The sequence below is a fragment of the Gossypium hirsutum genome, chromosome D11 (genome assembly GCF_007990345.1).
Source record: "Gossypium hirsutum isolate 1008001.06 chromosome D11, Gossypium_hirsutum_v2.1, whole genome shotgun sequence".
Taxonomy (NCBI): domain Eukaryota; kingdom Viridiplantae; phylum Streptophyta; class Magnoliopsida; order Malvales; family Malvaceae; genus Gossypium; species Gossypium hirsutum.
In genome coordinates, this window is record NC_053447.1 from 29,925,091 (window position 1) to 29,940,534 (window position 15,444).

The window sequence follows — 15,444 nt, forward strand, 5'->3', positions numbered from 1 at the left end:
CTTGGTGAATAGAGAATGTAGGCAAAGTCTCAAAGGCACTAAAGAGAAAAAAAATGGAATTAGAGTAAGGTGTGGTAATGAACGTGAATGAAGAAACAGAAATGGGGGTAGCTTTTTTTAAAGACTCGTTGAAGAATAAGAGCAACAAGATGGTTTTTGAAACATTAGATGCGACGTGCAATATGATTCAGGTAAATGGTGGTTACCTCACTAAGTTTCGTTGAACTTATTTCTACGTGTTATTTTTCAGGTGAACTCTTAAGGTCTACACCTAGAGGGACGACGCCAAGGCTACGTCAAGGAGTGGTGAGGTGGACTATTATGCATACAAAGCAAATTGATGGCGTGTTCAAGTCTAAGTTGTTTTACAGGAGTCTTTTACATGGAATGATTATGATAGACCAAGATACCAAATCAATCATAGTTTTAAATAAATTTTATGTGTATATTAATTAAATTTTCACTTGGTTCACACTTACACATTTCTTAAAAAAGTCATAATTAAACAGTTGTAATTAAATTTAATTTGTATAAATATAATTGAATTTCTTAAATACTTGAGTAGTAACACCCTAGGTTCGGATCTGGATCATCTAATCGGGTTTGGGGCGTTACAAACTACAAGATTCGTATGTATGCCCAAATTTGCAAAAGTAGAAAACAATCATTTATTTCATTGATCTAATGTTGAATCGCTCTACAAAGTGCCTTATACAGATATGTTGGATTCGCTGACCTTCAACTAAATGTACCATCCATGCGAAAGAAAAGTCCACTAGAATAAGATTCATGCAATGGATCTTGTTGCCAAACAAGTATCCAAGCTCTAGCATATTGATCTATCTCCTCCATAGTTGCAAGTGCTAGAGAGGATGAATCTAAAAGTCCCTTCAACCATATGCATTTCATCATATTCTTATCTAATTCTTTCTCTTTCTTAGACAATGCAACACCCAACAACCAATAACACTGTCACTTCGCATTGATGTTACTATCTTCGATTATTGATTGCTTTTCGATTAAAGGTAGGTTATTAAAATGAAATCATCTAGTGTTATTGTTGCTTCCTCGCATGAAAAACAAAATATATGCATTTTCAACCTACATCTTTCCTAAAAGGTGGTAAGCAACTCCAATATCATTTCACACATTATGTTTGTAGATACCAAAAATTAACTATCACTCTTTAAGCATTCTTGAATACATCCATTTGACTCTGAAATTTTAAATAATGTCAAACACGACCAACTTGTTAAATTTGTTGTTGAAAATATCTAAAAAATAATATTTAATTTCATAAAATCTCTAAAACACTTTTATAATAATAAAATTAAAAATTTTAGCGAGAAATTTTACAATGTCATCACTATATGTTGTTCTTAAGACTTAAAATAGTCCTTTTTTAGAGGGGGAGAACATAAAATCTAGGACACTTTGCAATGTGGGAGAGTTTGAGAGGTTTATTTGGAGTATTTTCTATAGAAATAGAAGAGAGGGAGGTGGGGTATTAATAGGAGAAGATCGCCAAACTTATGGGTGTTGAGTTTTATGTATTAAATGAGTTGGTTGGGACAAAGGACAAATAAAATGTAACACCCATAACCCATTTCCATTGTTGAAGTAGGGTTACAGTGTATTACTGTACAAATCAGAACATTTCATAATAAATAGCACCTAATTATCAGATTAATTTTAACAAATACATATAATTCAAAATAGAATAAGCATACACTTACGGGCCTTGATTTGGGCCTATGAGGCCCTAAAAACATATTAGGAACAAACAGGGACCAATTCGAAACAAATTAAAGCTTTCAAGGAAAACTAAAAATTTTCACTACAAGGGGTCACACAGCCGTGTGTCCAAACCGTGTGGCTCAAAACATGGTCGTGCGACTATCCTACACACCCGTTTACGACCTCACACGCCCGTGTGCATGAGTTGTGTAACTCTCTGACTTGGGTCAAACGGTTATGTCACAGGTACCTAAACCAACTTATAATACATAATCACAAAACCATAAACACACTTAAGAACAACCAAAACATGCCAAATTCAACAACCCATGACCTAACCAATGTATCATACATGAAATCATACTATGAGTACTTATACATTCACTACCTTAGCTAACATCCACAAAACATATCATACATACAAAATAACCAATTTCAATCTCACCATGCCATACCTCAAACATGATAACTACCATTTCATGTTAGGCTACTTAACACCAACCTTGAATCAAACATGCATACTTTGTATAGTTGTTTAAGCTACCATATCGAAAGTATAGCACATATACACTACAATAAGCTTATGAACCATTACAAAATATGGGCAAATTGTCCTATTACATGCCATATGAGCCAAGTTAAATTCAAAATCTACCAAAGAAATCTCCAAATAGTGTGATTATTCGAGTTGATCTGATCTCCCGATTCCACAAAACGTGGTCAAATTAAACATAGCAATTCAAATAACAAGATAAAATAACAGAGTTCGTGTCAATCACAACTCTCAACAGGTGAGTATTACTCAACACAACACCAATAAATTTTTACATTTCAATACCATTCAGAGATCAATAGAACATAGCCCGATGAATGGTAAGTGGATGCGAGTACACGATTAACCATCCAGCACACCAAATGCTCAAATGAGCCAGACCAACCAACACACCAGAATACACTGTAATATAACACGATATGTAACGACCCGATAGTCAGGGGTGTCGAAAAGTGCATTTTTTGGACTCTATTCTCATAAATCAGACTCGTAAATATTTTTGTAGATAATTAGACTTCGGTTAAGTGAATTTGCATGAATTAAGAATTATTATAGTATAAGGACTAAATCGTGTATAGAGTAAAAGTTGAATTATAAGATTAAAAATAATTAAACAGACTAAATAAATAATTATACATTTGTTTCTTTAAGTGGATTGCATTGATGGTTGTATTATATATATGATAATTTAATATATATCATATGTTTTAATGAATGAAATAAAAATTTATATTTATAAGTTATATAATAATAATGGTTATTATAATAAAAAACATAAAGAGAAAGTGGTGGCATGCAAATTAAAAAGAAGAAAGAAAAAAATAAAAAGAAAGAAAGAAAGGTGACCGACGGTACACCTAGGGACTTTAAGGTTCAAATTCAAAATTAGTTAGTCAATTTAGTCTATTTTCTTGTAATTTTTATATTTTTGGAATCCTGGTGATAAGTACTACCCGACCCATATTGAAATTTTAAAATTGATTAACATTTTAAATGTTGTTAATGTTGAATAGTTTTAGTATTAGGGATTAAATTGATAGATTTTTAAGCTAGAGATGGAAAAGGATTAAATTGTAGAACAAATTGTAAATCTTGAGTAATAGGGACTAAATTGTAAAAAAATCAAAATTTAAGGGTTTAATTGAAAATAGGGTGTTAAATTTAGTTCAAAAGTGATTTTTTATGAAAATATAGAGTTAATTATGAAGAATAAAAATTAGTCTCGATTTAGGGACTAAATTAGAATTTAAATAAATATTAAGTAAAAATGGAAATATTCAATGTGAAATTTGAATTGTGTTGTATTGATGTATTTTAATTGTTTTAATTTCGTAGTTAACGTTGTACCAGAATCCTCGACTAAAAAGAGGAAGGATAAAATTGACGTCAAATAGCTCAGAATCCACGGTTTGTATTTCTATAAATCCAAACCTAGTTGTTAATTGTTGTATTTTGATTTAATGCATATAGTAAGTGGTTGAGATGAGTATTTTGACACTTGACAGTGAATTGAAATTATAGTTGATTGAAATGGATTGAATTGGTATATACATTATGAATGTATTGATTATTGAATTGAAATGAATATATGTGCAAATGTGGTAATGTGCAAACATGAGGATTGGATACTGGTTGTATTTGAAAAGTGAATTGAAACCTTATTAACTGTATAGGGCTGAGTCAGATATAAATGGCATGCCATAGGATAGGAAGAGTTTAGGGATTTTTTCGGCTTCGAGTCGATGAGGCACTGGGTGCTAATTTGCTTCGGTTTAACCGATGAGGCACTGGGTGTCAATTTATATAGCTTTAGGCGCAGTTATTACTTCGGATTTATCCAATGAGGCACTGGGTGTCAAATTGGTGCGTTGGTTGGATATGTGTATCCGTCCGAGTCTGAGTCATGTTAATAGGGGTAATTAAATAATAAAGATCTATGATCGATGTTGAAATGGTAAAATATGTGAATTAGAAATGGAAAAGTGGATTGATATATGAAAGGTGAAAATGATGTGATCATAAATGAGATATATGAGTAATGTACTCATGGATTGAAATATAGTTGTTTTATGCCATTGTTAAAATGAAATGTTGAATGATCTATGAAAGCTATTTTTATAGCAAGTGATATTAATTGAGTTATGTGTTAAACCAACTAATGGAAAAATAATTTTAAAGTTGAGAAAATTATGAAATAATGCGGTATCATGCATGAAATTGAGATGGCGATAAATTACAACTGCTTGTTAGATAGTAATGTGATTAAACAATTCAAATTGAGCATTCATGTATCTTTATGTCTTTAAAAATTCTGATTATGGAAATATCATTGAGTTTTACTCAACATACAATTTTGTTTTCCATGTGCAAGTTAGGTACTTCTCTTTTGATCGCCGACTTAGCATCCAACAACGATCCCGATCTCAAATGTGGTGATGTTTACCTTTTGTGATGGCATGTACCTAGGATGTCTTAGTTGATAGCTATTTTATGAATGGATTGTAAATGGAGTTATAAGCATAATGTTGGTTTGAGTATATAGATATATGTTTGTATTTGAAGCCATAAATTGGCATGTTATTTTGGAATCATTGCTTGTGATGTGTATGTGAGCTTAAGCTTGATATTTTAGGTAGTTATAAGTTAGGTTAAAGTGAATGAATTGGTATGCTTAAAATATTGATTTGAATGATGCATGATTGATATGTTTTGATGACATAACATGTGGTACCAATTAGGGTACATTGGTTAGGTATATTAGGCGATGAATTTGGTGTATTTTTGGCATGTTTAATCATGTTTTCAATAGGTTAAACGATTGGTAATTGAGTTGCTTAGTGCCCAAGTGAGTAGGAAATGGTAAAGTTGGGTTTTAAGATACTTTTGGGGGCACAAGACCTGGCCACACAGGTGTGTGACCCCTGTAGTTGAAATTTTTCTAACTTTTTCCTAAAATTTTCAAATGTTCCTGATTTAGTCCTGAATCATTTTTAAAGTGATTCTAAGGCCTCGAAGGCTTGAATAAGGGATGATATGCATGTTTAATGATGGGTTATGTTATGATTATTGAAATTTTTTGAAATGAATAATTTAGGTTACGTTTACTCGCTAATGCTCCGAAACTCTATTCCGACGACAGATATGAGTTAGGGGTGTTACACGATAGTCTACAAAAAATACAGGACTTTGGCATATCCAGTAAATAGAGAATATACACAAGTCATCTCCACTACTCAGATCAATCCCATACCACACACAAAATAATCTATTGGCATGCCAATCATATTTTATCCCACGTTCATCCAGCTCAAAACAGTTCATTAGTAATCATTATTATAACAATCCTTTTCTTCAATTCTCATTTACATAGCATCATTATAATTTTCAAACCAAAGAAAATTAGTTCGTATAATATGCATGTAAATATATTAGAATTAAACCAAACAAACTTACCTAAATATTGCAACATGACAAAGTATAGAGACTATTTTGCAACCTTCTATTTTTCGCGATTATCAGCTCGTTATTGATCTAGAACAATAATTTCATTAAATTAAATAACGCTAACAAAAAATCACTCATTTTATGCAATTAGGTCATTTTAGACACTTTTACAAAAATTACCCCTGACATTTTACTTTTGTGCAATTTAGTCCCCAAGCTCAAAACATGCAAATTAACCATTTTTTACTCACATTCAAAATTTTTGAATATAAAAAGGCCTCTCTAAAGCTCCTATTTTCTATTAATTCAAATCAAATCCTCGTAGTTTATCACTTTTAACAATTTAGTCCTTTAACATTAAAATCATCAAAGCTATTTTACAAAACAATCCTAACTAACAACAAAGCTCAATAATCTTTCATAAAACTTTATGAATAACTCAAACTTATCAATGGCATAATTTGAAACATTTGACAGTTTTAGGTTAGCTAGATTAAGCTAATACGAGCTCGAAAACATAAAATTTACTAAAAACGGGGAAGGTTTACTCACCCAATCGAAGAACACAAGCTTGGCCAAAGCTTTCAATGCCCTAGATATGGTGTTTTGGTTTTTCTCCAGAAGAAAACTAGAGAAGATGACTTATTTCATATGTTTTATGATTATAATTACATTATAATTTATTTATTTACAAATTTACCCTTTTAAACTAATAAAATCTCATAATTTTCAAGCTCATTACTGTCCAATTTATACCATATGGTATATTTACCTTTTAAGTTCCTTAATTTACCTTCCAACTATCATTTATTACCTTTAATTAATAGAACTCAACTTTTGCAGCTTTTACGATTTAGTCCTTTTTACTTAATTAACTATCCAAATGATAAAATTTTCTAACCAAACTTCAATACAATACTAATGACCTTATAAATATTAAAAAATTAGTATTTACGAATGGACACGTCAGAGTTGTGGCCCTGAAGCCACTATTTCTAACACTACTAAAAAATAGGTTATTACATAAAAACCCCTAATCAAAGTTGAGTAGCTTGAACTCGACATCTATAAGTGTTGAGGTACCTCTAAAAATGTATCGTGGGAAATAACTTTTAGGAATACTCATTTTAATACTTAATTATTTTCTACTATATTCAAAAAAATAACCTTAAAACTAAGTTCAAATAAACTATCAAAATGAGAAACTTAAAGTTGATAAAAATTAACTATTTTTTTTTCATTTTTATTACATAAGAGTCTTAAGCCTTAAATGCACAAACTGAACTACACAATTCCTTTCATAATACATGGCTAACAGAGCCCCTAATAGCATGTTACTAACACCCAAAGGTAGAGCTTCAAATCGTACATTCCATGACTAGCATTCACAACCAAATTTTCCATAAAGTCCACAATGAAATTGGCCTCGTGATAGATATGTTAAATTTGAATTGCTTATTGGCTAATATAGAGCCCCCTAATGTACCTCACGAAATCTAAATTATTGAATTTGGCAACCTTAGAATGAAGTAACTAGACCATAATACAATTTATTCTCGAGTACTAGCATAAAACCTCCATCCCAAGCTAATAAAAGCTCATTAAGAATCGTTCAAAATTCCCTCTCGAGCATTGTACGAACCCAAACATTATAGCAATAACCCACAACCCATTTCCCATTACTGTCTTAAGTTACTCCACTAGTTGTGGCTCTTAGGGGATGAAGTTTTAGAACTCCAACTATATTGAGTTTGATCTTGTAACAACTCAATTTTCGTGGGTATGGTACAAAGCTATGATTTTGAGTGTTTGTGAGCTTCTCTGGTTAAGAAAAGTATTGGAAGAACTAATTTTTTTAGGAAAAGATAAATTATCCTTGGAGTATGATAACAAGGTTGTAACACCCCTTACCTGTCCTAATGATTACTACGGATATGAGGCGCTATTGGAGCATTTTTTTAGCTTGTACAAAAATTTTATTTTAATAAAGCACCATTTTAGGACTTAATAAAAATTCTTTAAATCCAGTTTTAAACTTTAGAAGGCTTGAATACAAATTTATAATTATTTTGAATCATTTGCTAGGTGTTTAGACATGTCCAAAACATAAAATAAGGCTAAAACAAACAAAAATACAAGTTGTACAAATGCAATAGTGTAATTCAAAGCTTAAGTAGCTAGTCTCGAGACTTGGCCTATAAGTCTCAATGCTTTGATCCTAAGTCTTGAAACTTGCTACTGTAGCTTTTTAGCTACTAACTTGCTAGTCTCGATACTTGAGGTGCCTAGTTTCAAGACTTGGTGCAGAAGACCTCAAAATTAGTTTAAAAAAACACTTCAAATCATCCCCAAACATCAACATATGATATCCATGAGCTTCAAATTATTAAAAAATAATTTCAACGCTCAATTGAGCATACATAAAAGTCCCAAATCAATTTTTATTCCAAATCTTACCATGAACACTCAAATACTTTCAAATGTCACTTTATTTCAAAAAATCCAAATACTTACAAACTCTTTTAATAATCTAAACATTTATGTAAATCCCAAAATACAATTAGCAAATGCAAATATTAACTTTTAAACTTTTAAACCATGTTGGCGATGCGGTGCTCCCAACTTGAAATTGTAAGCTTCTCGTACTACGCATTTAAAACAACTAATGCGTGAGCTCGAAGAGCTTAGTAAGTACACAAGGATAATCAAACTTATCCTATTCTATTATTAATGTTGATCCCCTTAGAAAGAAATTTTGGAATTCGCTAATGTTTTCTTTAGCCTTTCTAACAGATTCGTATCTAATTTCCGAATCATGAGGCTCAACTTACATGTTAATGGTACATTAGTTACTCCCATTATGAATCATAAACATATGACTCTAATGAGCATTGGACTTTACATATGTTCATCTTTTTAACCAAATTCATTTAACCCAATTCACTTATGGCAATTGGTACCTTATGCATGTCATACACAATTTTCTTCACTTTTTCATTAGGGCATACGAAATCGTAAGTTTTACTCTCAGTTTTACATCTTATGACTTCTAGCCTAACGTTTATGCTAAACACATAATCATTTAACTATTGGCTTATCTAAAATTTCACTTATACCACAAGTGGTCGGAACATACTATCATAATATGTTCATTTTCAACTCAAACGTTTATTCAACTTGTTCTTTCTAACTCGTTAAGCTTTTAGCCCATATCATTTTAGTTTGTATAAATTGATGAAATGGAAAAATGTGAAACAATGAACTAGAGAAATAGATTGCATATATCACTATCCGCAATGAATGTGTTTTCTCATTATGAACAAGAGATGGCTCAAAATTAATTTATATCTTTTAATAATTATTTAATTAATTTTAAATTAAATAATTGAAGTTCGAAATAGAAATTAAATCAATTAAGTTATCATAGTTTCTTAAGAACAAGTTAATTATATTGATTTACTCATAAATTATAGTATGGTAAAGTCGTTGTGACTTTAACAGAATTAAAATTGGGTAGAGAAAATAATTCAATTATAACAATTAATTATTTTAAATAAATAATATTTTTGGGCATAGGAAAATATTTGTTAGGCTAGAAAATTTATGAGTTGGTTTAAAGATTAGATAACACATATAATTGACTCAATAAATGATTAGGGTCGAATCAGGCTTGTTTAATAGGTAGAGGTGACAAAGTCTAGTCCTAGAAGGGGTTACTACTCCCCCTATCATACAATGACAAAGCCTAGTCCTAGAAGGGGTTGCCACCGCCCCTATCGTACAAACTCCCTATGGGAGTCATTTTCCTATTAAATATTATTATTCAGTTGTTTCTTGTTCTCCTGAAACTCTTGTTATTCTATCTATATAGAGAGACTAAAGGCTAGGTCAAATACACACTTCTCATAAGTTAATATTTTGTCAAAATATAGAAAATTTATTTTCATATAAATTATATCTTTTGACGAATAATAGAGAAGATTAAATGGTTGAAAGTTGGGAATGATTAGTCCGTCTTGTACAAAACATAGGTGCAATCTAAGTAAAAATATTTATTTCTATAAACATCACAACTAATTAGTTTCAAAAGAAATTTTTAAAATTCCACTGTGCATTATTCCACTATTTTCAAATAGATTTTCCAAAATCATAGACCCTAATTGATATGTCAACCATATCTTAACATTTCACTATGTCCACTAAAGCACGTTACAATTACAATTAACATATATCATCAAGGCCATCAAAACACACACACAAGTAAGATAAGGGTGCTTTAAGTGCTTTCATATACTTATGTTTAAATCCATATTAATAAAAACCTTATGAACATGTTCACTTTTTTTATATTATGGCTCATATAGACTAAGGATAACAAATTTATTTATTAATAATATTTACCAAGAAATATCCGAGAAAGGGCGTAATCACAACAAATATAACCAAACTCCCAAATTTCATAACCATCCAGGTTTCCACACCTTTAGTGCTCTTTTTAATAATATGTTGAATTTATCAACAACTTTGCAACATATTTACATATATACATATGGCAACATATTAAAATTTTACACCCATTAATTATCACATGTCATATATGTAAGCATATAAACCAAATCATTTTCACTATCCATCTCATGGAAATTCACAATTTAATAACATTATTATAGCCAATACTTATCTTTATAATTAAGGCTTATTTAGACTTTTATGTTTCACAACCAATTATTCTAACACATTTAGGCTATGGTTATTATAGATAATATTTATTATTCATTTTCCCATTTATTACATATTCTAACCATTTTCCTATATATATTAGTTTAGGAAAAAGTAAGGTTATCCGAGGATACTTATCTCTTGGATGCATAAATACTCAACATCAAGCTTCCAAATACCTATTTCCATCATCATCATCCTAGCTTAGAAGTTTAATATCCAACAACTTTTCATTTTCGTACAAATAAAAATATATAATAATTAATATATTCAACATCCAAATCCTTATGAAGCTTTCTCTCACTAGCTTCCATTTTCTCTCTCAAGAACCTATGAAACTCTAAGCTGAAAATTGCGCATGGGGAATGGTTCACCCAGTAAGGTTACTGGTATTAGCACCATTAATATCTGGATGCAAGATAGGACAATTAGGCCACTGTTAGATATTAGGCATGTGCCTGACTTAAAGGAAAATCTCATCTCCTTGGGAATTTTGGACTCAAAGGGTTTTAGAATTAACATTGACTCAAGAGGATTAAGGTATCCCGTGGGGCTCTCGTTTTGATGAAAGGTAAAAAGATTGGTAGACTTTATGTTCTGGAAGGATCAACGGTGATTGGTAAAATAGGACGTCCCTCGTCTTTTAAGAACTCAAAGTTGACTCGTTTGAAGCGGAGACAACTTGGTTGTAGGAGGAAAAAAGGTATGACCGTTTCGTATAAGAGAAGTTCTCTTTTGCATGCAGATTTTGAAAAGATAGGGCACTGAGTTCGTGGAAATCTGACCCGGGTCAGTTTTGATTTGATAATACACAAGTCGAAGATTAGAAGTCTTCCAGCTTCTAAGCACAACTTTGACTTAATTAATATCCTGCATAGTTCGAGATAAGTCCATGGCAGGCTTTGGCAAAGAATGCGTGGTGGAAATACGAGTCAAGGTGGAGATTTGTAGAGTTATGCATTGCATTTTTCAGTTTTTCTTCTTCCATTAAAACTATGTTTTTAATTTTCCACTTAAACTCTGATCAGTGTTGGTTATTTTACTATTATTTGACCTACAAATTTAGCCTATAAATAGGCACTTTTTTCACCCTAGAAAGATAACGACCCATTACACATTTAGGTATTAGCTTTTACAAGCTTTTAGAGATTTTTGTGTTTACGTTTTGAATGTTCTTATTTTGGATTTCGGGATTTAGTTTTATCTTCATTTTTTGTACTCTTCTTTTTTGCTGTTTTAGTGAAATTATCTTTGCTCATTATTTTTTATCCTTTTCGGAGGGGGTTTTCCACGTAAAATATTTGTATTCGATCTTTTCAATTTCTTTGTTACTTGTTCATTGCTTAACGGGGTTTATCCCCAACACATAGCAATCAAATATTATTCTTTTAAGTTTTAACTTAGCATTTAGCAATGGGCATGTAAATTAATAAAAATAATAATTTTCTCTAATATGGTTTATATGTTTAAATTAAACTTTACAAATAATTTATATTAATGGCTTAAAAGATGTTTAAATTTTTTATTTCATATATTGGTATATCAAATTATTTAAATACCCTTTTAACTTATTATTTTTTACTTTCTAACGTGAGGTTTAAAATGATATTTTAACTTCTCACAACATTTTTTTGAGGGTCTTTTACCAAAATATTACAAAAAAATAAAAAAAATATCAAAATAATATTACTTTTTTTATTTACCAAAATAATACCAAAAAAGCAACATTTTTTTGAGGGTCTTTTACCAAAATATTACAAAAAAATAAAAAAAATATCAAAATAATATTACTTTTCTTATTTACCAAAATAATACAAAAAAAACAAAAAAGTTAAAAAAAACTACTAGAGGATGTGACAACACCCTGGTGGAGGGGCTGCCACAGGCGGCACCACTCCCCTTATAATGGGGGGATCATTCGGCTGGTGGGTGGAGAAGGAAAGGAGAGGGAAAGGAGAAGAAAGAAAGAAGGGAAGAAAAGGAAAGGAGAAGAAAGAAAGAAAAAGAAAGGAGAAGAAGAAGAGGGAAGGAAGGAAAAAGAAAGAAAGAAAAAGGTAATTTTTTTGTTTTAATTTAATTTTTTTGTAATATTTGTGTAAAAAATCTATGTTATGTACATTGTATGTGTTTTATTATTTTATTTAGTATATATATTTTATGAAATTTATTTAGCATGAAAAAATCAATGTTATGTACATTCTATGTTGATTAGAATTTTTTTATGAAATTTATTTGGCATGTTGTAATTAGTTTTTTTTAAAAAAATAGCATTAAAAATAAAATGATAAAAAATATGTTTAAGAAAACATAAAATACGGAAAGAAAAAAAACGGAAATTGTATATTCACCGAAAGTAATAAAATCTGAAAAAAATTGTATTTTTAAAAAACAAACTAAATTAATAAATTTAAAACATAATGTACTAAAATAATGTAAAATAATAAAATTAGAAAATATGATATTTTTTAAAGTAATAAAATGCAGAGAAAAAAATACGAACAAAGGGCAGAAGTAAGGTTTTTTACTAAATTTAAAAAAATAAATAATTAATTAAACCATTTCAAACATAATTTACTAAAATAATATAAAAAATAAAATACGAAAATAATATATTTTTATTGAAAGTAATAAAATTTGGGAGAAAATACGAGCAAAGGGTCGAAATAAGGGTTTTTTTAAAATTTATTTAAAAAACACACTAAATTTATTTAAATTTCAAACATAATGTACTAAAATAATATAAAATTAGAAAATTAGAAAATAGTATATTTTTTAAAAGTAATAAAATTCGAGAAAAAAATACGAACAAAGGGCCGAAATAAGGGGTTTTTTTTACTAAATTAAAAAAAACAGACTTAAATAATACATTTTAAACATAATGTACTAAAATAAAGTAAAATAATAAAATACTAAAATAATATATTTTTATTGAAAGTAATAAAATTCGGGAAAAAAATATGAGCAAAGGGCGAAATAAGGGTTTTTTTTAAATTTATTTAAAAAACACACTAAATTTATTTAAATTTCAAACATAATGTACTAAAATAATGTAAAATAATAAAATTAGAAAATAGTATATTTTTTAAAAGTAATAAAATTCGGAAAAAATACGAACAAAGGGCCGAAATAAGGGTTTTTTACTAAATTAAAAAAATAGACTTAATTAATACATTTCAAACATAATGTACTAAAATAAAGTAAAATAATAAAATACGAAAATAATATATTTTTATTGAAAGTAATAAAATTCGGGAAAAAAATACGAGCAAATGGTCGAAATAAGGGTTTTTTTAAATTTATTTAAAAAACACACTAAATTTATTTAAATTTCAAGCATAATGTACTAAAATAATGTAAAATAATAAAAGTAGAAAATAGTATATTTTTTAAAAGTAATAAAATTCAGGAAAAAAATACAAACAAAGGGCCGAAATAAGGTTTTTTACTAAATTTTTTTGAAGTTACAGGAATCACAATGGCTTCATTGATTAGCAGCGATACACGCATATCTGATGCGGCTAATAACATGGTAATATATTATTATTTGTTAATCACGGATTCTATTAAAAAAGGATATACGTAATATATAGAAATAAATCATGTTATTTTAATATTTTTTCTGTAATTTAACACTATCAGGACTCGTATCGAGTAATAAGGGGCTAGGTGAATGGTTTAAAGTATCCTCCGGATTCACGATTGATGCCGTACTTGGAGATAGCCGGATTTGGGTCAGCAGCATTGATCCAGACATTCGACTTGCGGTATGATTTATTATCTACGATAGTAGAGCGGTGGTGCCCGGAGACCCACACTTTTCATTTTTTGTATGGGGAGTGCACGGTGACCTTAGAGGATGTTGCGCTGCAGCTTGGGCTCCCAATCGACGGGAGTCCCGTAACGGGAGTAACTTCATTTACTGATCCGACTACACTGTATTATCAGCTACTAGGAGACTCGCCAAACAACGATGAGTCAAATTTTACGAGCTTGAAATTTACATGGCTGAAAGCCAAATTTGGACAGTTATCAGCGAATGCCACTGAAGCTGAGTTGATGTGCGCTACTCGAGCATACATCATGCATATCCTAGGGGGAATACTGATGCCTGATGCAAACAACAACAAGGTGCATATGATGTACTTGCCCCTATTAGCTGATTTTTCCAATGTTCACTCGTATAGCTGGGGCGCTGCCGTTCTAACAGTGTTATATTGGGAGCTTTGTCGAACGACAAACCCTTCTGTTGTAGACATGGGCGAATGCCTTACATTGCTGCAGTCCTGGGCAGTCTATCGGATGCCATTTTTGGCATCGGTTACTCACCAACCGTATGTTTATCCACTAGTGAACAGGTGATAAAATATAATTTGTCATTATTTGTAGTCATAGTATATTGACTGATGTTACCAACCCTAAACCCTATATTTGTTTTTTTATAGGTGGAGTATTTATCCGGGTATCGAGAGGTCAGACACTGTCCCGATATACCGACTCATGATCAAACAGCATGCCGGGGAAGGGGTAAGCTATTCTAATATTCGTAACATCTTACTTTCTATATCTTACTCACACGTTATGGTTAATTATAACCATGTTATTAATCGTGCAGTTTATATGGATGTCATATCGTATCCCAGTAATTACAGCTGTGATACCCTCGTCTGCATACGTTCATTCTGAAATGTGGTGCACTAACGCACCAATTATAAATTTCAATGTAGTCGAGTGATACCATGCGGATTGGGTGCTACGAAAGTTTGGTTGTATCCAATATATCCCGGATCTGCCATGCGAGGTGGGGGTGGTACACAGCACCAACAAAAGAGGAAAACCGCAGTTGGATTGGAGGATTAAGCACCGAAAATTTGTTGAGCTGTGGACCTATCGGATGGGTCGAAGACCTCAGATGGTTATGGCTTCCGATTTGCAACCATCATTAAAGTACATACAATGGTACTATAGTTGCGGAAAGCCATATGTAACAGCCC

At 30.7% G+C, this 15,444-nt stretch overlaps 1 protein-coding gene across 1 annotated transcript; it reads left to right on the top strand.

The window, feature by feature from the left end:
* Nucleotides 1-14,155: 14,155 nt before the first annotated feature.
* Nucleotides 14,156-15,185, top strand: LOC107911133 (protein MAIN-LIKE 2-like). The gene is made up of 3 exons (XM_016839017.1): nt 14,156-14,808; nt 14,896-14,977; nt 15,066-15,185. The coding sequence occupies exons 1-3, from the start codon at nt 14,156-14,158 to the stop codon at nt 15,183-15,185; spliced, it is 855 nt and encodes a 284-aa protein (XP_016694506.1).
* Nucleotides 15,186-15,444: the final 259 nt, after the last annotated feature.

Coding starts and splice junctions, on each gene's coding strand:
- LOC107911133 (XM_016839017.1), top strand. CDS start 14,156: ATGCCGTACTTGGAGATAGCCGGATTTGGGTCAGCAGCATTGATCCAG. Junction 14,809..14,895: donor GTTTATCCACTAGTGAACAG/GTGATAAAATAT, acceptor GTTTTTTTATAG/GTGGAGTATTTATCCGGGTA. Junction 14,978..15,065: donor AACAGCATGCCGGGGAAGGG/GTAAGCTATTCT, acceptor TTAATCGTGCAG/TTTATATGGATGTCATATCG.